Genomic DNA, 25,663 nt, shown 5'->3' on the forward strand with positions numbered 1-25,663 from the left:
GCTGTATGGAAAACCTGGAAAAGTATGGAATTTGATTTTAGTAATTTCCAGGTCTGGATAAGTATGGAAAAAAGAAACAAGGGTATGGAGAAATATTTCTGTTTCCAGACTATTGCATCTACAGTACTAATCACTTCACTCAGGTCATAATGAACCATTCCTACTGTTGTGTAGCTTAACTGTCAGTCCACATCATCAAGATCAAGATCAACATCTCCCACAAGGGGACCCTGGTACCAAATCGAGAACCCCTGTTCTATGCACGTGCCCTATACCATTGTGCACTGGTATGTTTGCGTAGCTCTGCTATTTTCGGCTAAAACACTGGTAGACTTTTTTGATTTTGTAAAAGTTACCAAGACATGGATACTGCATTATCTGATAAACTGTTATTGCAAACAAATAATACTGTTTACGGTGATTTCTGAGGCCTCTGCCAGCAGTGCACTAGTCTCCAACATATGTAGGCTATGCTGTATAGAGAACTAAAAATGTGAGTGCACCTTCCAACACAGCACTTCCCCAATGAAAAGTATCCAACAATGGGCAAGTGTTTTCTGAGGGCTAACAAGTTAATAATAAACATTATTATACAGCTCCTCACAATGCTAGTAGAACACTCCATTGTCTAGAATATGGTCAGAAAAAATCTATCGAAGTTTGAAAATTTGAGTATGGAAAAAGTATGGAATTTTGAAATGGAAAATGTGTAGAAACCCTGGTTGTGGAGCATTCTCTGAAGCATGATTTTAATTTATTTCTCCCTTGTTTTTCCGACTTTCGGACAAAGACACAGACGTTATTACTTGAAGAGGAATGGCTTACTCCTTTATGACTCACTGGATTAAACACCATGGGTCAACCCTTCAGAGAGTTGAATCCCAGTTTCAGATTGCCAGTGTTTGTGTTCAGCCAGAGGTCTCTTCCCTCTCAGCCTCGCATGGCTGGTTCTCTCTGGTCCTGTTTGGCTATTCTCACAACATGTTTTGTATTTTGCTCTTACACAGAAACACTTGGCAAAAGGTAAAAGAACAATGTGCCTTAAAACCACTCCATCCAATACACAGCCTCATCACAGGAAGGAATTAATTTATTTTGCAACATAAAATAGCCCCTATGAACATAAAAACCTCACTACGATAAACTAAATCCGATTATCTTAAATAGGTTCTACCCTCCCCAAATCTGTTATTGGTCTCCAAAGAAAGCCTGCCATTTCTAACAGACTCTCCAGAAAACCCCCTTAACTCTCCATATGGGCTCCTTGCTGAGTTATACCGCAGTGCCTCTGTTGTGCTCCCCAGCGGTTGTGGTGGTGGTGATCTGGCCCTTAATGATGCTACCAGATGAGGGGCGACCATGAGAGTTCAGCAACTCGTGCTGGGGGAACCTCAGCATCCCCTGCTGACCTCCTGTCTTGGCGGCCGCCACATGGCCGAAAAACCGCGGGTGCTGAATGATATTGTGGCTATTCAGTTTCAATTTTCACTCTTGTTCAAGAGAATGTAACAGGGCTTAGACTTTGAGAACTGCATGGGAAAAGTGCATTTGGTCAAAACTGCAGAAGTCCACTGTTTTTTTTTTTTTTTTTTTTTTTTTTTTTTTTTTTTTTTTTTTTGGAGGGGGTTGGGGGGGGGGGGTACAGCTTCATATTACTTAGATACTCCATTTCTACACAAATAACACATACATCTATTTGCACTCATATCAGTTTTATATGTCACAAAAACACAACCTCAACAAAAAGGCATGCAAATGTCCATACATGGCCTAAGTTTATTTAAAGGTGAAGTCAGTAATTCTAATCCCATGCCTTTTTGTCAAATTCAACAAATTGCTCCCCATGGTCCTCTATTTGACCATTTAGTGTTAAGCTAAACACATCCCCAACACCGTATTCTTACAAAGCACTGGCTTTGTAAATGGGAAACAGACATACTGGCTCAGATCAAGCCATAAACAATCCCAGCCAATCAGCACGATGCTTCAGGAGCACCAAGGGTGTCATTTGATTGCCTGTTGAGCTCAGATATCCACAACCTTTTACTTTGACCTGAAGGTTTTTAACTAAATAGGTATTAGTATACTGTATCTTCTACAATTCTGGACACTTTTGGAACAGTTTTTCTGTTTAGGAAAATACTCCCTGTCCTAAAAATAAATCCCTGTTCAGAGTATTGAATGGGAAGCTTACCTGTTTCTGCTTTGGGTTATGTGACTGATTCACTTAGTGTGTGTGGATTACACTCTTAAAAGTCCTGAGAGATTTCCTCCCATTTAGGATGACAAGGGCACGAAAGTGTGTGTTGTTTAATGTATGTTGACAAAGACTAGGGCACATTTTTTCCCCATAATTACCAGTATGTTAAAACCCTTTGTTGTGTTCTTCAAAGGGTTGTAACTGAGCATGGATTTTGATGTGTACAGTGTGGGATTTCTGAATAGACCCTTTCAAGAGAGTTCCATTATCAGCATCATAGTTGGCTCCACAAGACTTCCGTTGTAACATTCCATATGTTATCTTAATGCAGAGGAAGTAGATTGGGAACCAAATAGAATGTTCAAGCATGTTTTTGTTTTTATTGTTGAAAGGGTCTATAGGTTAAAGGTATTAGCACTTCTTTATGTATGCTTCACATTGAAAGATCTGAGACACACAAGATCCCTCGCATCAACAATCTGCCCTGAGACGGTGAACAACTGGCTTCAGGGTGAGTAGAAAGGGACATTGGATTCTGTTTACAGACCCGCTGTGGTTTAGTTACCAGCTAGTAAACGCATTATTATCGATCTGTGATCTCGTCGGAGTCATGGTTTATACTCCCTATGGTCGGAGTGCAAGCTTGTGGAGTTTGACATACAGTAAGAGTGTTTCCAAGGTGTTTAGCTGCTAGCCTTTTCCTAGTTTGGATCGTATGGTAGCCTAACACTGGACCTGAGGCTACTTCGAGATATTATTCCAAAGGGGACAGATAGGCTACTGCACTTAAAACTTTAAACGATTGAACGAACCTTTCCGGACTTTGTAATTGCGACCAGTGATTGCATTGGGTGAACGAAGCCGAAGTTGAAACTTAGGCTCCATGGCACATAGACTGTGGGCTCGCCCTTCTATGAATTAAAAAAAGACTACAAGCTGCCCCACCAAGTTTGCGATAAAGTAAGCAAGAAAAGTTTTTTTTAAGTCAGGATATGGCGAGTCAATTGCATTTATTCGTCCAAAGTTACAGACCAGTTTCCATAGTGCAAATCTTATCAATAGTTTGAATGTCGTGTATGTTTCTGCTCATTGACAAAATAGCGTTCAGTATGATTCATGCCCAATTAATTTCCCCTGTTAAAGTGTTCGCTTTTGTTTCGCTAGTTTGTTTTCATTTTGTATGAGATTTTGTGATGTAGGCTAGCCTATGATAAATGGCTTATGGTCAATATGTAACTCAGCTAGGCCTAATGTTAGTTTCCTCAGCCATGTCAGCTAGCCTCAGACTCATTATCTGCTATGGCTGCTAGTGCTAGTGCAGAGTAGCTTACCATGCCAGTGACGTAGCCGATTGTTGAAATCCAACATGGCGCCGCCCGTGTAACAACAACAACACTTTCAACGTACAATTTTATCCCTTTTAATAAATGCAGCCATTTTAATCATTGTACCAATGAGAAGAAATAAAATACATCTGTTATATCACCTTTACTTCAAATTCCAGTTCAGTTCATCTTTAAAGGTATTAGCACTTCTTTATGTATGCTTCACATTAAAAGATCTATGACAATTTTCTTTGAACATTACAAAGGCGGGTTTCAACGCAGATTGATCCAGCATCCCTATCATTTCCTGGAAGAACCATGTGATTATTAGCACTGATGCTATAGGAAATCTCTTGAGAGTGTTGATCAACCTGAGCTGGTTAGAATTCTATTAAAAGACAACTGAGAAGAAGTCACAAATTACTTACCGTAAGTGGGCTGAAACTTTGTTGATTAATGGGATGTCAAAATCATATTTAAAGGGGACCTACGACTCTTTTTTTAGAAAAACACACCCCTTCCTAACACACATACAGGTTAGTGTATTTTAATAGATTTTATAGTGGATATTATTTAAAATTTAAGAACAAATGATGTTTATTAGATTGCAATAAGTGTAACAAATATTAAAGGACACATTGACTTTTATTATACACATTTTTTTAGAAAGGCCTCAGGTATGCAGGTATGAATGTTTTCATGGTATATTTTCCCACAGTGTGTGATTTTATATGAAGAGGGTAAGACGGGCTTCATGTTTGGCAAAAAGCCGACCCCCATGTTTCTGTTTTAACAGGCCCTCTCAGACAGGGTCAAGCTGAATCCAGGTGTGTCCAGAGGTGAGCTGCTGAGTTCATTGTTCATTCCTTTTAGCCTCAAACGTTTTCTTTGAGCAGCTTCAAACTCAGCTCTTCGAACTGGACATTAACATAAAATGACCGCTCTACTGTCCTACATGTGTTTTAGCGAAGCAGAAAAGGGGAAAAAGGAGAGTCTTGTGTTTCGTCATTCAGAAAGGACCAGAAAGGTGCTCTTATTTCAACAGCTAGTAGTGGAGACATTTGTTCGAGTAGAGTTTGGCATGTTCGGTGACCTGTAAATATCTTTTGTTCTGACTATGAGTGGCTTCCTTTGGAATGTTAAAGCAATTACCTTGTTTACTAGATTTCTGTAGCAATGAATTCATGTCATGGTGGCGTATCACAAGAAATGCTCTCGGCTGACAGAACTCCACAGGACTCTAACAGGTTGCAGAATTGTTTTATGTAAAACCTTTCGGGTGAAATCACACAAATCCATTTCATGAAACAACTTTCCCTGGCCGTGCTGAATTAAAATCACATTGGCCTGACCCAGTATTAGTGAACCCATGCTGGGTGAGTTTCAGAGGAGTTTGTGAAATACAGATTCATAAAAGTTTTGCTGGCAGATATCCAGACAGCCCGCCAGACATACTCTACTACGTGACAACACATGGAAAAGCACTAAAAGCTTGTGGTTTATATGTTTCTCCATACCACTGTATGTTTTCCCTCGTCTCCCCTATCTCATTTGTAAATACGATTCTCTTTGTGTTTTGACTGTGAGCTGGGTGATTACCACACACATTTTGTTGTGTTTTTTTAATTTATTTTAATTTATTTTTTTCCAAAAATGGGGTACCCTACCCACATTGAAGGTGTTGGGGGGAGGGGTGGGGGGGGGGCATATGGGTGGGGGCGTTTGCGGAGCCGTGCGGGCCCCTCGTGGTGAGCGCTCCGCAGGGTTGTTTTTATTACCCCTCCACAGGAGTCCCAGACTCCCCTGCCTGGAAGGGCTTGGCATTCTGGGGCAAAAAAATGATCATAAAAAACGTTCCCGGGAGTAGAAGTAGCATGGAGGGAGGGGGGCAAAAGTGAGTCTTTCGCCCTAAATGGGAGAACAGTTAAGATCTCAACTCCTCTCTTTTTAAACTAGCTGGGAGACATAGGTTAACGACCTGAAATTACCGCAGCCATTTTCTCCTTTAGTGCTACTGTGATTATAAAAACATAGTGCGGGCCCTTTTCTTCTGCCCATCCTTAATAGTGAGAGAGACGTCCAGGCATGATGTCAGCTCATTACCTGCGGGAGGCCAAACAGCCCCAGCATTATGAAGCCCAGTGCAGGGCAGGCCTGGCCAGCCAACACTGCTGTTCATCACTGGAGGTCCTCCAATCCAAACCAGGCTGGTACATATGTATACCTTTGCCATTATGATTGGAAAGTGCTGCAATTACACATCCACTGGGCCCAAATGATTGCCGAATTTGTCATTCTTTTGGCTTTGCTATGGTTAGGTGTCACAGGTTTGGGTGTACCTGCCATGGATAGCCAAGTGAATGGCCATCAAGATTTGCTACAGCCGGCAGTACCACTTAGCTCATACACAGGCGGTGTCCCACAGTGTAGCTTTGCGGCCTCCTCCGGCGTCCATAGCCGACACCTCAGACTTATGGCCACAAGCTCCGTCCTCCTCCTTGAACCTGCCCCTCTGCTCATTCCACAACTCACTAAGTAGCAATAACTGTCATCCTGTCCACCCAGAGTTACAACCTCGGCCATTACACCAATCCTCGTGCCCTTCTAGTGCACTCTTACACAACCTGGCTACGGCTAACAGGACCTACATCCCTTCCTTTCTCAGACAGCTGCTCCAATGACTCAGGACGCGCTGATTGAAATGCAGTTTCATTATCCAGTAAGGGCCATTAAATGGTGTGGATTGCAATGGTCAGTCCAATTACTATGAGATAACCTCATAATCAAGATCTGGATGGTGCTGTTGAGCTTTGCGGAATCCATAACGGGTCTTTGTGGTTTCTTGCATAGCACCATATTAACATGCAACTCACTGTGTTTCTGGTAATCTAGCATGTTTCTTAGAGTTCTTAGAGTGTTCTAACTTGTTTGTGATTGTGTGTGTGCGTGTGTGTGTGTGCATACTGTGCGTGTGTGTGTGTGCGTGCGTGTGGGTGTGTGTGTGTGTGGGAGAGAGTGAGCAAGATCCGATTCCATCAGTGCAGCAGTGTGGCGTGTGTTAAGCCCCCTCAGCTGTCGCATAGGCTCACTCCACAGCAAACCCCACACTGTGTGACACACTCTGAGACTCCCCGCCACAGGTGGCCAACAGTCCCTGGGATTTACGGAGCAAACTTCCGCTCTAACACGCTCTAAGATCCGCTCAGGAGACTTGACAGGCCAAAATGTGTATACAAGCTCTGCACACCCCAAGACATCTGCAATGCACTATCTGAAGAGATTGTGAAGGATTTTTAAGAAGCAAAATCATTGATTTTTGAGACATAACATCGTAATCACTTTTTCAAGTGAGAGAAGCTCACACAACATTTGTGAACGGAGGTGTTAGGCTATACCATCTCCCTAAATCTAAATGCCAAACACATACTTGTCTCGTTTTGCATGTTAAGAAATGTATTCAATGACAAAATAGCTCCTTTTTGTCATCATATCAAAAGGCCAGTCCAGATAGAAACCTCTTGCTGTCCTGATTCAGACTGTAGTCCGCCAGTTGGCGATCCCTGCTTTAAGCTAACAACCCTACTCCTCTTCTGAGTATCCTCCCCCAACAGAAGGTAAAGCAGCACCATACAGTAGCATCATATGGGTACCGAAAACTGAAGATGGATGCTTTGGCTTCAAGTCCATCCCTATTACCATAAGTAGTTACCCAGCTCTGATATCTACAGATCCTCCGTCTTTGGTTCAAGCTGTGTTGAGCTTTAAGTGGGTTGGACAGGCATTCTTTCCTGCCCACAGTCAGTGGGGGTTGTTTCTGTTTTTGGTTGGCTGCCGACAGCATTCTCCACCAGCGCGTGGAGTGAGTGTGTGGACTCACTCATGTGTGTCCTTCATTCAGCCCGAGTCAGCGGATGCCGGCACTGTCATCAGTTTGGGCCATAAATATGCCAATTCAAACCGCAGTGTTGTCGCGCTTGATGGAAAACTCAGACCAGACCGAACGCTTTAACCACAGGGGCTGAGCTGTGTCTTTGGCTTGTTTTGAATATGTAAATGAGTTTGTTTAACCTCACTGGTTTAACCTCACTGGTAGATGCTAGTTGTGTGACTTCTGTTTCATATGTTGGAACACTGGTTCTGAGCCCCACTGGGAATACACATACACATACACATACACACACACACACACACACACACACACACACACACACACACACATACAATGGTAGATTTGCCTCATGGTATTGCCATGTTTTCAGTACATCTCACCCTGCTCTGTGTCCACATAGATCTTTAGCTCTCCTTCTGCATGCTGAGAGAGAGAGCGAGTGTGAGGTGTTCTCTGGTCTATTCTGGAGACAGAATTTGCTGCTGTTCTCCTGCCCCAGTGACCTCCCACACTGGTCCCAGGTACACTGGATGCCCGGAATCCACACACCTCTCCAGAGGGAATCTGTATTGACGGTCATCATTATGACACATCAGCATCCGTGTGCGTGCCAGTTGCCGATGCCAGATACAATACGTCCAAACCAGGAAGGCACCTTTATGAGGGAGATGTATGGGCCTTTTGGCACCCAAGAGCTCCTCTTATACGACCTCATTTCCTGTCTCTCTGCACCTCCTCACCTGCTGAGACCAGGAGGGAGAATGAAGATGAACAGACACTACATCAGCTGAAATGATAGGTCAGATCTGGAGGTCAGTCTGAGGCCAGAGGCGTACCTTTGTGCTGGGGACACGCCGGCTATTTCCAATTTTAAACCTGGAATGTGGAAAGCTGTATCCATTAACCTGAAGTAGAAACATTGTGTTGTTTTGCTGAAGTAAGGGTTCAATCAATCTGTTTTCACCTTTTATGGGCCCAGCGGGCCCAAATCCCTTTCATTATCCGTGCCCTGTTTTTGTATCGACACTTTCATTATGCTTGCCCTGTTTTCCTTCAGGAGCGCTATTTTTCAAACAGCTGTCAAAAGTGGTCGAGTGCTCCCCATTGGAAAATTTGCCTTTTTTTTTTTTTTTTTTTTTGCCCGGCTGCGTCCAATTTTCAGGGCCACAGCCAGCAGATGTCTTTCATCCAAGTGTCATTGGTCTCTCTACCTTGGTGCTTAATCCATTTATCCACTCACTGTCTGTTGAGCATTTCTGAGGGAAGCGTTTACATCTGTTCACTATGGAGTAATTATCATCTCGCATGTTTGATCTTTTGCCACGGGGCTTCTGCTCTCTGACTGTGACGTCAGCCCCTTGGCCGCTGATACACTTCAGGACGTTGGCTCATTAAGCCATCAGACGGGCCGTGGTGCGATACGTCTGAGCAATGCGCTAAAGCCAGTGCGGTTCATGCGTCGGTAGAGGTTCGGGGAAGACGGTGGAGTTAGCGGTTAAAATAGAGAGGAGCCAGTGAAGTGGGACGTGATTTGCATGTGATGTCAGGGGGAGGGGGGTAGTTGTGTGCCTGGGCTAATACGTTTCACCTTGGCTGTGTGTGTGTGTGTGTGTGTGTGTGTGTGTGTGTGTGTGTGTGTGTGTGTGTGTGTGTGTGTGTATGTGTATTTGACTCTTTGATGTTGTTCATATGGGTGAAGGAGTCTGACTATTTAATTAACTACTCATCCTTTGATGGCTTGATGCTGATTAATAATGTGCAGTGCTCAGGCTGAATGCTGAACAGATGTTGCCTGTCATCACCTAACACAGGAAAGCATGTTGTCACGGAAATAATAGCAATATGTTCCATGTGTTTTTTTAGTTGCAAATTAATATGCATTTGCATATTTTTGTAACCTTGGCTTGGTATATAGTCTTTGTTGGTGTACAATATCATTGCACAGTCTCCAATTTTGACAGCTGTATCCAGATTCAGTGTAAAATGCACTGATTTGTGTCATGAAGCCATGCGTCACATGGTGTGTCCCATATCAGTTCTTCAGTGGTGTCCTTTTGTAATTTTACACTTGTGTGTGCTGAGTGGTACATTAGGGAGAGGGCTCTGTTGTGTGAGACTGTGAGTGAGGGATTTGGTGAGGATTTGGTGGTGTTTGAGGGCCACTGTGTGACACTGAAAGCCATCTGGGCCGATGATGTGAGGGGTGAGCTCACTGTTTTGCCTGGGTGGGCCTCAGTCCCAGGACGCTACAGGCGGCCACGTTGCTGCACATCTCCAAAGGCTATTAAAGTCTTAGGAGGTTCTCTCTGTAATGCTAACCGTGGTTTTGACTTTCTTTCAACAGTCTGCCTTATTGCTGCAGTTATAAACTAATTGATATTTTTTTCTACTCAATAGTCCAAGTGAGGTGGTTGACCTTATTCCAGTTTTAGGCCTGTTTTGTTTTCCAGTACCTCACTTTATTCCAGTAGTTGATCTCATTCTGTCATATTTGCTCAACAGTTCTAGAATGTTTTAAAAAGGATACATGAAGGGAAGACTTGACTAGACTCCCTGTTGCCTTTGTCAGTGTATGTGAGAGATTGAGAGGCTTGCCACGTCAAAGCAAAATCTAAACAACCTTATGTTGCAATTCTATATTATTGAACATTTACAAATAGCTTTTGTGTGTGTTAGTGGTAAATAAATGAATGCTGACTCATGCAGACTGAATATGTCATGATGTCAATATAATGCTTGAAATAATACAGACACTCAATGTCTCTCAACCAGAGAGTCTGGTTGGAGACAGGACACTGGACACAATATATACTGATAATGAAACCGTAAAATTATCCAGAGGACAACAGCCTTGTTCCAGTGAGGTTTTTTCTTCTAATGATGCATGTGACACAAGCACAGGCCAGCCAAAAGGCGCCGAGCATTCTAGTATTGAACTCCGACCACCACTTGATGGAATATCTCATCCATTTGTGAAATTGGCAGAAATTGGTGTCTAGAGAGAAGTCTTTTGGTCTTGCGAGATGTTGAGCTCATCGTCCTCCTTGCGAATGAGATTGTTTTGGAAGGCACCTGAAATTACCCAATGAATAGCTCAAAGCAGAGACCACCGCCATTTGCAAATACAAGATCGTTGTCTGTTTTCTCTTTTTTTTTTTTAACAAACATGGCCTTGACAAACTGGGAAACAGTGACTCATCCTCGGTCATCTGCAATCTGCTCCTGCCATTCCTGGATGGAGCTGATTGTGATGAGACTCATCATGGGGACAGCTGGGATGGTGAGAGAAGGATGAGTGAATGCAGGACATGTTGTCTCTTGGACTTCACAGGCCTCTCCAACATGGCTCTCAGAGCCTGCTTTTTGTCCTGGCTCTGTCTTCACCATCATTGACTAACACGCAACTCAAAGAAAGTCTTATACAGTTACACTCATCTAGTCAAGTCTGACTAGACGCCAAACAATACGGACAATATTGGTTCCATGATTGTTTTGGAAATTTTTGGTTTAACCAAATCAGCACAGTCTACATTTGATAAAGGCGATGAGATTTGGTCAAGTGCTGAGGGACTTACCACCATTGAGACGTCTCGAAGGCTGACATCACCACGGCCACTCAACAACTCACCCCCTCAGACTGGCACTGTGGAGAGGCTGCTGGCTTTGCTAATAATGAACCAGTGGACCTCATTATCCTGTTGTTACGGTCACGATTGATTTTGTTTCCATGCATGTTTTCCTTTTCCTAAGTGGATCTAACCAGCGCTGGCTTTCTTCAAGTCTCCAATCACATGGAATACACGCCTTTTGAAGTGAAATGTGACAGAGAAAAAGCAGAGCAGACACAAGGAAGTAGACAGACTCGTTATTATTCTCTCTGGATTGGAGGAGTTGTGTATTTTGCATCTGGTACAGTTGTGAATGTTCCGTCTGGTGACGCGTGTACACAATGTGCTTTTCCATTGTGTGGCGGTGGGGCTTTTCACTGACTCACGAGGAGGCAAAGCTGCACTACGTGCGGTGCCAGTAATAATTGGTGATGAACACTGGAGTAGGTGTCGGCCATATTGGCCTTCATCACCAACAAGGGAATGGAGTCCTTTTAACTTGCAGTTGCTCAACCACTGCATCACAATCCACAATCCTAATCCTGATCTTGTTTGCTCAGCTACATAATTTGGCACTGTGGGGGACAGAGATGATTGCAGTGGTCTTGTACTGTACCTATATAACACATTGTGTTCACTCACAAGGCATGTGGCATGTGCTTACAGGTTTTTCAGCCAACAACCAATTAATCATTCATTCTGAAAACATCCATACATATTCTCCTTGAGTGAGACAATCAAAGCCCCTCTCAACCTAAGTCATGATAGAGTTAAAGTATCCTTGTGACGATGGACTCCATGACAACCAAAGAAAGGCAGTCTCATCCACATCTTTATTTACAATATTTACATTGCCAATGCTCACCCATCCACACAGACCCCCTCCCCCACACACAGAGAAACCCAAACACTCACATAAACACACATAGAAACACAAACACACATACACACAAAGACCATTCATAACCCCCCAACATGCGACATGTTTTGGAAGTTGTAGCTCAAGGCAACGACGTGACCCTGTTCCCTGTTCTGGAGAGCCGGTCCGTACCCCTACAGTCAAATGTGTTTTTTCAACTTGACTAATTATGTTTATCCCTCACCCCCACCCTGATGACAGCCGCCTCACAGGCCTGAGACTCTCGTAAAGCGTCTACTTTGGCATAATTGTGCGATGCTTAGACATATTAGAGTTCCTATGAGCTCATATGGAATAGATTTCCCAAGTAGGAGTTGCCCCAAAGCCCTTTGTGTGTATTAGAGCTGAGCTGTATTGTTTTGATTTCATCCACATGAAAGTTATGAGGCACAATTTTGGATACAATTTTGGATTCTTTTTTTTTTTTATGGCACGTGGACTGTAAGTATTTAAAAAATGTGCAACAAGTGCAAGCCCAAACTTAAGTTAATAAGGCACATTCAAGTCCTACTTCTAAGATCTTTCATTTTCAGACGCCACGTCCTGCCTATTTGTTTGTTCCATGAGACGATGCTGCATAGCTCTTTCATTCCCCTTGGTCGTTTAAGAGCTTTTCAGTAGACACATTGGAGAGAAATGCATTATGTTGGAGATCCAAGTTCATCTGTGCACAGTCACTTTTGTATGAAGGCTACAACCTGAAGTAGTTCTCGGATATTTTCCCCTTTGCTTTGCTTTTGTGATTTATGTTCTGTTTTTCCCCTCGCTCATTCTCAAATAATTTCCCTCTGACTTTACAGGAGAACTGTTAATAGTTTACTCAAAGCCCAGCGGCATTGTTTGTTCTGTGCTGTGGTCAACAGCACGGTGCAGATTTTAAGACATGTTATAGAAAGGTGAGGTAAATCGTGCTCTGGCAGGCAAGATTACAATATGTAACCTCTTAAAAGATAGATTTAATCCTTTGAGAAAGATTAAGTGTGTTTTTTCTTTCTTTCTAAAGGAACGCTCAATAAAAGTTAAATTAATGAGCTGTTATAGAATGTTGGCCATTGGAAGTTTTGTTATGGACATGTTCGGTTGTGTTTCCTGCCAGCTGATTGCTTTGACGTTTTGTGTTAATGCATGAACTGAAAATGAGAAAAACCTGCCGACACGAAAAAACACTTGGAACTGAGGATGCCGTAAAAGTTTCCCCTCGTGTTTCGGTGCTTTGTGGGAAGGTGTTGACCTTTGTTCGCTGATGCTCCTCCACAGGGATGTACCTCCTGGACATGATCTACATCGACTCGGCCTATCCTGCGTCGGACAGCATCTTAGAGACGGAGCAGAGAACCAATCAGATGAACAATCTTCTGCGGGTGATCTCAGATCTCCAGGTGTCCAGCAAGTACGGTTAGTGTACTCCTATGACCCCCCCCCCCCCCCCCCCCAGATGAAACATTCATTGTTTTGGGCAGCTCATAACGTAATGTGAGATAACATGTACAGTGTGTATGCTTTAATTAGCTGATAATTAGAGTGATAAATGAGATGTGATTGCATGTACAGTAGTTTTTAATGTGAGCTGCCTCTGCTAACGGAGCAGTGGCTCATGTCAGACTTGTTTGGAAATTCTTTCCCTTTTGCACGTTTCTTTGCCTTGTTCTGTCCTCCAGGCCGTTGGACGCGCATGTGCGTGCGTGCGTGCGTGTGTGTGTGTGTGTGTGTGTGTGTGTGTCTGTGTTCTCTCAAAACGAGATTTGTACTACCAGCGTATTACGTAATTTCATTCCTTAATTCGTCCCATGTTCTTGATTGTTGGACATCTCATGTTTCATTGGGGTTTTTCGTGTTCGCCGAAGACCCTTCTGGAGTCCTGCGGGGGTAGGAGCCGGCTCGCAATCCTGTCCATTTGTAAAGCTCCTGTCCCTAGTTTCACCCCACCTTTGGATGGCTGTTCTAAGCTCTGGTAGGCCTATAGACGAGGCTCATCATTTAAATTCTGACTCTCTTTTTTTGAGAGAAAGAGAGAGACAACAAAACACTGGCTTTTGAAGAAGTGCAACAGGAAATGCTCACGGTACCTGAACCCGAAAGAGTCTCAATAATGTTTACAGAGTTCATTTTCATTTCAAATCCCCTGCTTGGTGGAACGATCACAATTCGGAGACAGTTGAATACACAAAGGCGAAGAGAGAAGGAGAGAAGGGGGGCAAAGTAGACATTTGTTTCTGGGCACGAGAGCGCTGTGGTGTCAGGTTCCGTTACAACGATTGCCTCATCGTCCTGTCTAAATAAAGTAATCCTCCAGCACGGGACACTGAGCAGCTTTGGACATGCCAATTTGCCAGCGCTGAGCCCAGGAAGAGCCTGAGCAGGATGCAGCCGGGGTCCAGAAGCCCGGGCACATGTGCAGTGGACACACGTGGGTGATGTCATTCGAAGAGCACCTCTGACACGGCCGCACAGCCCCTCGGACGTCTCGCTGAGCCCCATCACACTCAGTTGGCTGCACCAATTAGATCCATTTGGGCCGAGGGAGCAGTAGGAAAAAAGGAAGGGGAAAGAAATGAGCAGGATGATTATTATGGGCTAATTGTCTTTAATCATAACCATTCCCCCTGACGGCAACCAGCGTGAAATTCTCCCTTTAGACTTCTGCCTTTAGAGAGGGCTTGTTCAAGGGTTTTTTTTGGTGCTTTTCGGTGTCCAACCATCTGTTTTCCTCAATCTGTCTCTCTCTCTCCCTCTCTTTCTCTCTCTCCCTCTCTTTCTCTCTCTCCCTCTCTTTCCTCTGCTGTCTGACAGATCACCTTGTGACCCTTCCCCATGTGCAGAAGTACTTGATGTCAGTGCGCTACATTGAGGAACTTCAGAAGTTTGTGGAGGATGACAACTTCAAGTAAGTGGGTGCGAGCCCGAACCAAAACTGGGGAAGGCCGCTCAACCCCGAGCAGCCGCGTTATGGCTCTCTTAAGATGGGCCTTTGAGGCGGGAGCCACAGGCATGGAGTCCTGGGAGCCAGCTGAGATAATGAAAGTGATTTAGGGTGCCGGGGACTGGGGGGAGAAGCGGAAGGAGAGACAGGAAACACGGGTCAGGTCTGTCAAACAATTGTTGCATTGATGTGGTCAGAAGAAAATCTGAAAAAAAAAAAAAAAAATAGGAAGGCACAGCCGTAGGAAAAACATTTTCAATAGTGGAATGCCCGGGCGCAGTGACACAATCATATTTTTCTTCACTTTGGGAAAAAAATGCAGGATTTTTCCATCTGTCTGCATCTTGTTTTCTTTTGGAGAATCGCAGCACTGGCAGCTGATGTTTTTATTATTCTGTCGCTGAATAATGTCCCTCTAGCAATCTCCCTCATAATCCAATTGTATTAGTGTTAATTTTATTGGCGCTGTATTATTGTCAGCAGCTGGCTGGGTGGCTCTGAGCACAAGACTCTATCCTCCTTGTCATTTGCAGGTCGAAATGCTGTTCATTAGGTGCAACATACGGCCTTTCTTATCTCCACTGACCCTGAATGAACCTCATCTCCAATGATTACAGTTCTTGCAAAACAAGATGTTCAGGCGAGGATGTCTCTTGTAAATAGGAATGTGTTTTCCTTAGTTACAATAATGTGTAGTTCCTTAGTAGTGATGTTACTTAGATACGTCCTTCTCATTGCTTTCATCTCATTCACACTTGCATTGTGTGAACAGTGTTTACTCACAAAGAGAAAAAGTGTGTTTTTAAATTCCATCCACTCACACCCTAATTATTAATGAATTAATTAATTTATTTTCTATTCTGTTTGCTACATTTGTTGGCTGTGAACAAATGTGTTAATATTATTTACATTGGTTACGGGAAAAGACCAAAAACACAGTTAATCTCAATGTTATTTCAATTTTTGTTATTTCAATACGTCATACACAATTGTTTCATGCAGTCAGTATCTACTTATGTTTACACACAGAGACGAGGAATAAATATTGCGGCAGCACTCTCCACTGGACAAAGACCCAAACGCAAAACTTTCCACCCCCCTGACGAGCACGATGACGGCATTCTTGTACCACACTCAGTGAATTAATGAGGTGTGATGTTTTTGAGGGCAGAGACGCTGAAAAAAATCTTCATGACATGACCTTTTCAGCTGCACTTCTCCAGAAACATCGTGAAGAGGCTACTCCGTTCTCTGCTGCTTTGTCAATTTAACCAACCCTCTGCATGTGTCGTGCAAAAAAACTCGACAATTGCTGCGAAGGCCAAAGCCATCCTCACATGTCGTCATAGTGAGACCAAACTGTGGGTCACACAGGGACATGGAATGCGCTGTAACCTCTTGAAGCAGACCATGCTGTTGTTTCTCTCGGTCACACCATGCTCTAGCATTTAGCAGAACTCAAACAAGGTGAACCATGTCTATTTGAGTACACCTGATTGCTTGGGTGCTGGAGGACCAGGCGGGTTGTTTACGCCTGGAGATCTCGAGAGTTAATTAGGAAATTGGCGCAGTAGCAGAGGCTACTGCGCTGGGAGAGCCTGCTGTTTTACGCATCTGTAAAGGCTTTTTCCATACTTTCTCTGAATGAACAATTTTCCAATGGATTTGATATGTCTGGTCGTGTCTTTACAAGAATAGTTGTGGTCTAGCGAGTGCCTCGCTTTCCTCCTGGAAAAGTCTGGGACTTTGTAACTCTTCCTGGCCATCTAACCCTCCTGCCATGTATGTACAGTTTCTCAGGCCCCCATCCACAACCTCACACTTGAGCAGTGCAAACAGAAGTCTCCATGTTGTTTTTACAGAAAGTGGAACAAATGGTCAGTTCCTTTACTTCAACCAGTGGAGAAAAGCACCAGCAATGCCAGATCGTGAGGTTTTCATGGACGATGGATTTTACATCTTCCATGTGTTGTCCATTGGGTAGGATAGAAGCCAATATCAAATATATAGTCTGTTTTTGACTCTCATTGCATAGGACCACTGTTTTCTTTACGACTCTTGGTTCTGCTTCACTAGCTTGGTGGCTAGTAACTGATACGGAGTGATAAGCTCTGCCGGCATAATTAGAGAGTAGAAAGCGTACATTGTTAAAATGCACTTGACTGGTTCTACTGTGCGGGCACACTCGTGTAACTCTACTGAGGAAACCATGCTGGCCACTGTCTGGACCCTTCCCATGTTAAACGGTGCCCAGGTGCTGGTGTAATGGGGAGACACTGTGCCCAGAACATTTCGGCCGGTCAGTGGAAAGACTTTTGGTTTAAATGCACCTGTAAATGTTAATATAAACGTAAATGATAAAAGTTTGCAATCGCTGAAATATATCAGAATTATTTATTTCGTTATTATTTAATTTATGGTTGTAGTGACTATCAGCAATGAGTATTTTGAGAGCATTTGTTTCAAAGTGTTTTGATGCTGTTTTTATATTGGTCATCAAATCCCCATTTATATTCAGTGGTTCTGTTCCACACACGACACATCTGATATTTGTGACTTCTCTCAACTTCTCCTTAAACTGTGGATAAAGATTCCCTGTGGTTTTCGCGATGTCCTTGGAATGAAAACAAGACTTACAGAAGGAAAGTTGGACAACTGTTAATATAAAGGCCAAGTCCTAGCCCTCAAATTTACGGTTGGATTAATTTTAAGGGGTAATTCATGGACGCACATTGGACATTTAAAAACCATTTGCCTGTCAGTCACATTCTAGTCTGGTTAGATGGACCTTTTCCACATTGTTTATGATATGCTGTCAGATGTTGCGACACTCCTCAGTAAATCGTTGTGACATAGATACAGCTGAAGACCATGGTGTGGTGGTAATTTCAATTTGACTTAAAAATGATGGGCCATTTGCAATTCATTTTCTGTATTCACTTTTTTTCTGAACAGTAGCATGCCTCAAATAATTACTGCTCAGCTCAATGGAGCATGAAATTACTGTGATATTGGTTGAATCGGATTATTTATGATTGTCCTAAAACTGCCTCTTGAGATATACTGTTATTTATCCTTGATAATTTGCCCGTCATTGTTGCACTGTTTTGTGGATGGAATGAGGCTTTTCCTAACTGTTTTTATGCGATAATTAGAAAGATAATTAGAAAGATAATCGATTTATGAAATGATGACAACATGGAATATATCTTTTAGTGTAAGAATTAGGAGCCTAAAGGGAGTTGGATATTTTAAGCTGCATTTATGGAAAGAAATATTAGGTTTCTACACACTATAAAACAATTGTCAATTATTTGAATACATGTTCACATTTATGAGCATAAACGCTTGCATTTATCAGTTTGACTTTCATTTTTCGAGTCCAAACATAATAAACAGAGCTGCTGTGTGAGCCCAAGAGAATCAAATAAAAGGGTCTCACTATTTTAAGGGTACAGATTTGGAAGAGTGCTGCACTGCCATAAATATTGTCGAGGTACACTGAAGGACCACTCAGTCATTGGCTGATGTGATGTCTAATAATGATCCCCATTTATCCAGGATAAAAAGTACTTGGCTACATTGAGGGAAACAAATGTGCAATGGATTTTGAATATCTCTTTGCTTTGTATGGTTTATAGGTTGTCTCTGAAGATTGAGCCAGGAAATAGTTCACCACGCATGGCCTCGTCTAAAGAAGATCTTGCAGGTAGGAGCCTCAAGAGGCATATCTAACAATGAATCCTGACGTGGGTGCTTACTGTGTATACACATATGTTTCTTGAACTAACATTATTAAAGAGGTGTGTGTGTGTGTGTGTGTGTTTATGTGTGTGTGTTTTTATCGGCCTAGCTCTCTCTCTGTGTGTGTGCGTGCGTGTGTGTATGCGTCCAGACATATTGCAACCCTCTGTATACCTGCCGGTCCTTTGGGTCCGTGGGGTCCCTCGAACCTCCGACCAGCTCTAAGTCACATCCTTGGCCATAAATCATTCCTCCGAGCAGTTCCCCCCAGAGACAGGCTGTTAAACCTGTGAAGCTTAGAGTACATTGGGCGTAGCGCTAACCTACAAATGACCTTTTTTTTAGTCACAGGGTGCTTCCCCTCCCTCCATCCCTCCTTGGCATGCTTTTGGGTGGCGTCCATCTTACGTAGGTGGGAGTCCCTTCAGTGCTGAAATGCTCTCGCCGCAACAAAAGTGCACTGTCCATCTAGAACAGCAGGCAGCCGGTCGGTTATTGGAGGACCCTGATGGATATGACAGGCCCTCCTTTGAGTCCGCGGGTGAGGCCAGCGAGCCTCGGAGCTCTGACGTGGATCTGAAATAACACACGAGGCCACATCCAAGGGTCCCCAGCCAGCCGTTACTCCTGAATAACAACTTCACACATATAGTCATCTCTCCACACCGAGCTCACCCATCATGGTCCTCAAAGCAACAGGGGGTCTCCATCTTACAGCCCAAAGAAGGGTTTGGGAGACCTCTGTGATTTGTGAGCGCAAACATCAACAGACCCCCACTAGGTCTCTATGTGCGAAAGTTGGAGCAACTGGGGAGTGACTTAACAGGATTGGAATGCATCCAGGGGAATTAAGTGCCAAAATGTTGAGGTCGGGGGGTGGGGGGAGGGGGTGTGTGCACAGGCATTAATATATGAGGAAACATCAGAGCGGGTTTAGGAGGGTGAGGTAGCAGAGCAAGAATAGGAGGCCCAGGCTTGTCAAGAGATTTTTCCCCCTACAAAAGCTTTCAAGTCACTGGTGTGACTCCGACTTTGTTCTACCAGGGTGGTATCCAGCAAAACCATTCTTTTTTTTTTTTTTTGGACACATGTCCCAATCATGTGACTCCAAGATCACGTTTCTGAAAATGGAAATAAAAGCACAGTAAAATGCATCCAACTGGGTCAGCAAGCCCCTAGTCACGCAAACTACATGTACTGCGTTTTTGCGATAATGATGGAAATGAGAGAATAGCCTAATGTCCTCATCATTCCAAGCAAGGCTCTTGAGGATCATAACCTCTGCCTTTTTTTCCATGTTAAAGCTCAGACGAGAGCTCCCGTGACTGGGCTATGTATGTTGTTTTGAAAGGGTTGTCATGGTTATCAGTACCCAGGCCCCCTCGCCATGCCACTTTACTGCACATTTTATTCTCATCACATGAGCCACAGGAAATATCTGAGACACCATGTTTTTGGTGTAACTGCCCTACTGGCCCAACAAAGACAGGGTGAGATTAACTAATATGACTCCCAAATATAGCGCCGGTCCCTGCAAATGCAATTAAAACTGTTGTATGCAGATTTTCCAGCCAAGTCGGAATTAACAACGACAGGACATAATTTCCTATTTAGTACGTGTGTTTATTTTTTCCGCCCAAGATTATTGCCATTTGCTATAATGACAATCCCTGTAATGGCTTGGCCAGAAGGCACGGGCACTTGTTTTGGTGACGTTAATCTTTCTATCGACATTACTGTTATTGCTGTTGAGTTGCCCGGAACCACTGTTATAGATTTCCCTGTGCGCAAATGACTTGCATGGTAAGCAGCCTTCAGTCTATGGGCTCCACAGTGGCTGCCATGAGGAAATAGCAGTGAGAACTCCATCTGTTTTGTACAAAAGCAACGCCGTCATGTGGACTGTTGTCTTGTCCAAAAAATCCGTTTAGTTTAGATTCTCTTATGCAACATGATTTGGTCCTGCTGGATGAGCTGATGCACAAACTTCACCAGGCACGACCAAAAAGATGAGGTAGTGCAACTCAAGAATCTCAACAGGGGCAGCATTCAGAGTGAGGCAAACCAGACGGTGTGGCATTGGAGTTGGAATTAAAAAGCAAGGTTAAGCAATCAAATTTATTTTCCAATCCTGAGCATATCAAATGCCTTTCCCTCTCTCTTCCCTCACTCTCCCACTCCAATGTTTTTTGATTTTTTTAAGATTTGTTGATGATCCAGGAGGTCTCACCCACACGGTTATTCAAACATCACTGTTAAGAAGTGACCAATAGCCTCCCCTCAGCATGGGGGAGAGGGAGGAGTGTTGGGGTGTGTGTGTGGCTGCAGAGAGGTGTGTGTGTGTGTGGCTACCCAGGGGCAAAGACACACAGCCTGGGCTGCTCTGGTCATCGGAGGGCAGTGAGAGCTGCAGCGAGGGAGCGTGTGCCTGCTAATGACAAACAGGCAGTGATGTTTTCCATAGCGGAGCCTCTCTCAGAGTCACGGGCTGCCAGGAATGACCAAACGGCTCCTCCTGTTTGGCCGTGGGCCGTGGGTGGTGTGGTGTGGAGAGATCTCCGAGAGACACCACCTGTGTTTGTGTGTGTGCTTGTGTGCGCATGCACGTGTGTGTGTGTGGGGGGGTATATGTGCCTTGAGTCTGTTGCATGGTTGAATGTAAGTAATCTATAGGTAACTGCACATAAGTCACTGAGGTGTGTGCACCACTAGAAGACTGTGGCTTAGTGTAGGGCAAAGACGCTTTCTCTGAGAATGATGTGTACCTCCAAGATGGAGTTTGTACATGATACATTTGCATTTTACTGAATGCAAAAAGCAGGACAGGTTCTGGAAGATGTGTAGGCAGTGCAAGCTGAGAGAGATAGATGAGTCAAGGTCACTGTCGAGGTCAAGGGTGACCTCAACATCTGGGAGAACAATCATCACATGTGGGGTGGGGGAGCGGAAAGTGACGAGCTGGCTCTACCTAGAATAAAAACACCCACACAAAATGTGCACCAAACATGAAGCTCCTGAACTTCTATTCTCATTCTCACACATTGTTGAGGCATAGACATATATATCCATATCGTTGAGCCATAGACATATATATCCTGGCGGGGTGATGGGAAAACTCTGTTCATACTGACTGTGATGTATTGACATGTTCCCTGGGAATCTGTGTCTTGTCAATTTACGACTTAAGACACTGATAGACGGATGACCTCGACATGCTGAAATTACATTACTAGTACTCTTAGATACAGCGTTTACCCTTTGATGACTAAGTGCTGCAGTTCGGTTCATAACTATGCTCCTGAACCACTTGTTAGACGTGACCCACTGACACTGAATTCAGCTTTAGGGGAGACAAAGAAAAAACAGAAACACATGTCTACCTCAATGCGTGACAGCTTGACATTGTTAAAAGGGCGCTTGCAGCAGGAGAGCCTGCTTCCTCAATACACACATTTGTGTCATAGGTCACCCACCTGGCATGCGAGGTGGCCTGCATAGACATTCTGCCTTGAGCTTTATGGAGACATATTTCAGCCCTTTTAACGACCTGCCTGGTATCTAGCCCGTGAAGCTACACCCCCCAGGCTTACCTGTGTGATGGACATTTAAAAGGAGGCCAGAACAGTGAGAGAGTGTGCTGGAAAGCAGCTCTTTACCCACTCAGGCTGTGCTGTTCGAGAAAGCTGGCCTGACTATGTGAGCAAAAGAATTATGGGTTCCCATGTGTTTCAGCACCCCCTTCATGGCTCAAACAGACTCGTAGGCATAATTGCAGGGGAAATGACAACATTTCCCAGGGGTTCGTGTGTGCTTAACAGAGCCGTGATGAATTTATTCTGAATGTAGTCCCTTGTGTCATAGCAACAGAATGAACCGCAGGAACAGATTGTTTCTGCACACAGCGCTAAATGAAAATTAAGATGCCATTGTGCCCTGTACGTGACTTTGTGCAGCCTAGTTCAAATATGTACAATAAAGGGAAGATCACCACTTATCTGTTGTACAAAATCAGAAATGAAACAAGTTAGTAGAGCACAGATACAGTACATTTTGCTGTGCAGAATAGACCGAGTAGTTGTTAGAGAGTTCGTTTTCCAGCGGTTGGACATTGTTAGAGGATGACGTGCAGCTGTCCCGTGTTCACAAAAACACAGGTCCTGTTGAGTCTGCTAGAGATGAGGTTGAGCGTTTCCTCAGTGTGACTTAGAGGCCAGAGACCCACTTGTACAGTACTCACCGCTCTCACTGGCGTTAGTGTTGTAATGATGTTCAACAGGCTTGTTATTACGGTTACTGTCAAAGGCAGATGAAGAGTGTTTGGCTGCCGTGGTGATGGTCCTGTGGAAAAGAAATTGTGCGTGAGTCTGTCTGCCGGTCAGTGACACTGACCAGTTCTGTCGTGTCTTAGGCCTTGGGTCTCGGAAATCTGACTGGCCTATCGGCATGCGATCTAGACGGCAATATATCTTAATAACTTACTCTGTCTGAAATGCAAAACCGCCAACGACAATTTTATTATAATTTGTAGGATTATTTGGTCTTCTCCATCCATCTCTGGATATGCTGTTACACTCCTGAGACTTGCATCACTGAGAGCCGTTGTTGTTTACTAGTGTGAACGGAAAGATTATCATCACCCTTTCCAGCTTGGGGAAACCTCACCAGATGATCAGTGGAACGTTGTCTTGTTAGGCCTCAAGGCCGTCTGTTCTCTTCCAGGTCCCTCAGAGGTGTCTGCTTCTGTGAGGTATAACCGCCGCAGGCCCACCTGCCCCGACGCATCAGTGGCCGTTTACATGCCCACCCCTCCCCCCTCACGCCACAGAAAGAGCCACAGCCTCGGCAACAAGTCAGTCCCCCTCACAAATGCCTTAGGAAACACACACATATGCTCAATTATGGACTATACTTTTTATGATCTTTCAATGCTGATCAATATCAGCATTGAAAGATCGGAAAATGTATATATCACCACCTTCTTTCCCTCTCTTAGCATGATGTATCAGTTTGGTGTTGTGGAGAGCAAGAGTGCTACATTACCCTTTGAGAAAGCTCGCCACCTGCTGGACGACAGCTTCTTGGAGTCTCAGAGTCCTGCTAGACACAACCCCGCCAACGCATCCTTCACCAATGGCTTATCGCTTGGTCAGCCTAAGTTTTCTTGCTTTAACCTCTCTGAAGAAATACTAGGATGTGATCTCACGCGTGTTAAAACCTAATTGTATGTTTCTTAAATTAGAAAATTGTATAGTACTTCCACCACAGTTAGTCAGAGTTTTGTGTGTTGGCCCTTTAAGAAGCTTTCTGGGGTGTCATTCCTCTCTGTCTAAACCCTCAGCAGACAGCAGTGAAAGCTCCTTCTATGAAGACTTGTCATCAGGAGTAGAAAGGTGAGGTGCTGACATCTTTCATGTTTAGCTGTCTGCGTTTTTTGTTGTGTGAATGTTGTGAGCTTGATCTGTTGTCTTATATCCGATGTGCCAATGTATTATTTATTGTTATTTTTTTAAAATCAGTATCCCAGAAACGAATGGTTGGTGTTCTTCATGTTTGTGTTATCGACAACAATTACCCAAAGGATGAAATAGGAAGTGAAATATGTGTGATCATGGTCCTATTGATGAGCTCAGTCGGCTGTTAGGGGGTTAGACTGACTTTGACCAACCGTGTGTGAACAGGGGGCGCATGTACGCCACGCTAGGCCCCAACTGGAGGGTCCCCCCACGCCTTCCCCCCAAGAGCTGCAGTTATATCTACAGGTACAGTGCTCCTTCAGGTGGTGGGTCAAAGGTCATGCAGTAGGTCACTCATCCTGGGGCTGGGGGTCACAGTCAGCCATACGTGCATGCCGGACATCTCTCTCGCTCTCCCTCCTCTTATCACTCTTTGGTTTGCTTCTCGATCTCTCCCTTGTTTCCTTGCAGTAGTTGGTTTGGATCTTCTCTGATTGGTGATCCTGGCATTCTCATGCACCGGCGCAAATCTTTTGTCTATTGCTCTGAATGAGTTTTGCAGGACATTTTCTAGATCTTGCTGTGTGGTGGTGGTGGTGGGGTTGACGTGAATTTGGTGAACGACGCACCTATGAGGGTTTTGGCCTTCAGTACTCGGTGACCTAAAAAGATCTCACTCTGATCGAGAACGCAGGCTTGATTTCTCCATCACCATTTAAAACCACTTGTCATTTTGGCACAAGGTGTATGACTCACAAAAATGCACAACCGCCAGCACTTCCCAAAGGGAGACACATAGCTACACTGCCCACCCCCTCCAGCCTCCACCCTGCCTGCTGCTGTCCTCCATCTCCCGCACCCCGTCAGCAAGTGCTCCCTCTGGTCTGACCTCAGAGAGCCCCACCATCCAACATCTGACCACTAGCCTAGTCTCCTTTTATCCAGCCTGGATGACCATTTCCCCTTTTTCCTAATGTACTAGAAGCCTGTACGACACCGTAGAATAACAATGAATACATGTTCTTTGGCATTGCCCACACACACATACATAGATACCTTCACATTAAGACGCGCGTCAGCTTTTGGCTTGACGTTCGTTCATCAGCTCAATCATCCTCAGCACCCTTATGTCTAAAACTGACCGAGCGTTCTTAAATGACAGCCATTTTGGTTTCCCAATCCTCCCACTAGCCCCTCGCCACTGGACGCTGTGTGCGGAGCCTCGGAGGCGGGGAGCGTCACCATGGAGGGTCCCCTGAGACGGAAGACCATGCTTAAGAGGGGCAAGAAGCCCAGGGTGAGCGCCGCAGCTCGTTAACGTTTATGTGACGCCGGACGGACCTACAGCAATGAAACGGAGGTTAAGACACCTTTTGGTGATCCTCTGGGAGGTCAATGCTTAAAAGCTGTGTTAAATTGCAGAATGCAATAAATGCATACCACAAGATAGCAAAGGTATCAAGGTATGAATTGTGTGCATTTTGTGAGCAAACTGTGTGGTACTAGAGCCTTTGCACATTGACCCCCATTTTTCCATGAGAAAATCCTCATGTGTTAAAGCCAAAGATTCTAGAACAGAGCTCTTTGGTTAAAGCTTACATGACC

General features: G+C 44.2%; 1 protein-coding gene across 10 annotated transcripts in view; it reads left to right on the forward strand.

Annotated features, from left to right (window-relative positions):
- Positions 1-25,663, forward strand: part of LOC121679927 (ras-specific guanine nucleotide-releasing factor RalGPS1-like) — a 78,072-nt gene that overhangs the window by 48,502 nt on the left and 3,907 nt on the right. For 4 of the 10 annotated variants that reach the window (XM_042059004.1, XM_042059008.1, XM_042059006.1 and 1 more), the window contains exons 9-16: positions 13,199-13,336; positions 14,732-14,825; positions 18,503-18,570; positions 23,325-23,454; positions 23,599-23,750; positions 23,944-23,995; positions 24,284-24,364; positions 25,250-25,355. In XM_042059004.1, the coding sequence (XP_041914938.1) occupies positions 13,199-13,336; positions 14,732-14,825; positions 18,503-18,570; positions 23,325-23,454; positions 23,599-23,750; positions 23,944-23,995; positions 24,284-24,364; positions 25,250-25,355 (821 nt within the window). The remainder of the gene's footprint in view (positions 1-13,198; positions 13,337-14,731; positions 14,826-18,502; positions 18,571-23,324; positions 23,455-23,598; positions 23,751-23,943; positions 23,996-24,283; positions 24,365-25,249; positions 25,356-25,663) is intronic. The other 6 variants (XM_042059007.1, XM_042059009.1, XM_042059010.1 and 3 more) reach the window with 4 other exon arrangements.

Source organism: Alosa sapidissima, chromosome 13 (genome assembly GCF_018492685.1).
Source record: "Alosa sapidissima isolate fAloSap1 chromosome 13, fAloSap1.pri, whole genome shotgun sequence".
NCBI lineage: Eukaryota > Metazoa > Chordata > Actinopteri > Clupeiformes > Clupeidae > Alosa > Alosa sapidissima.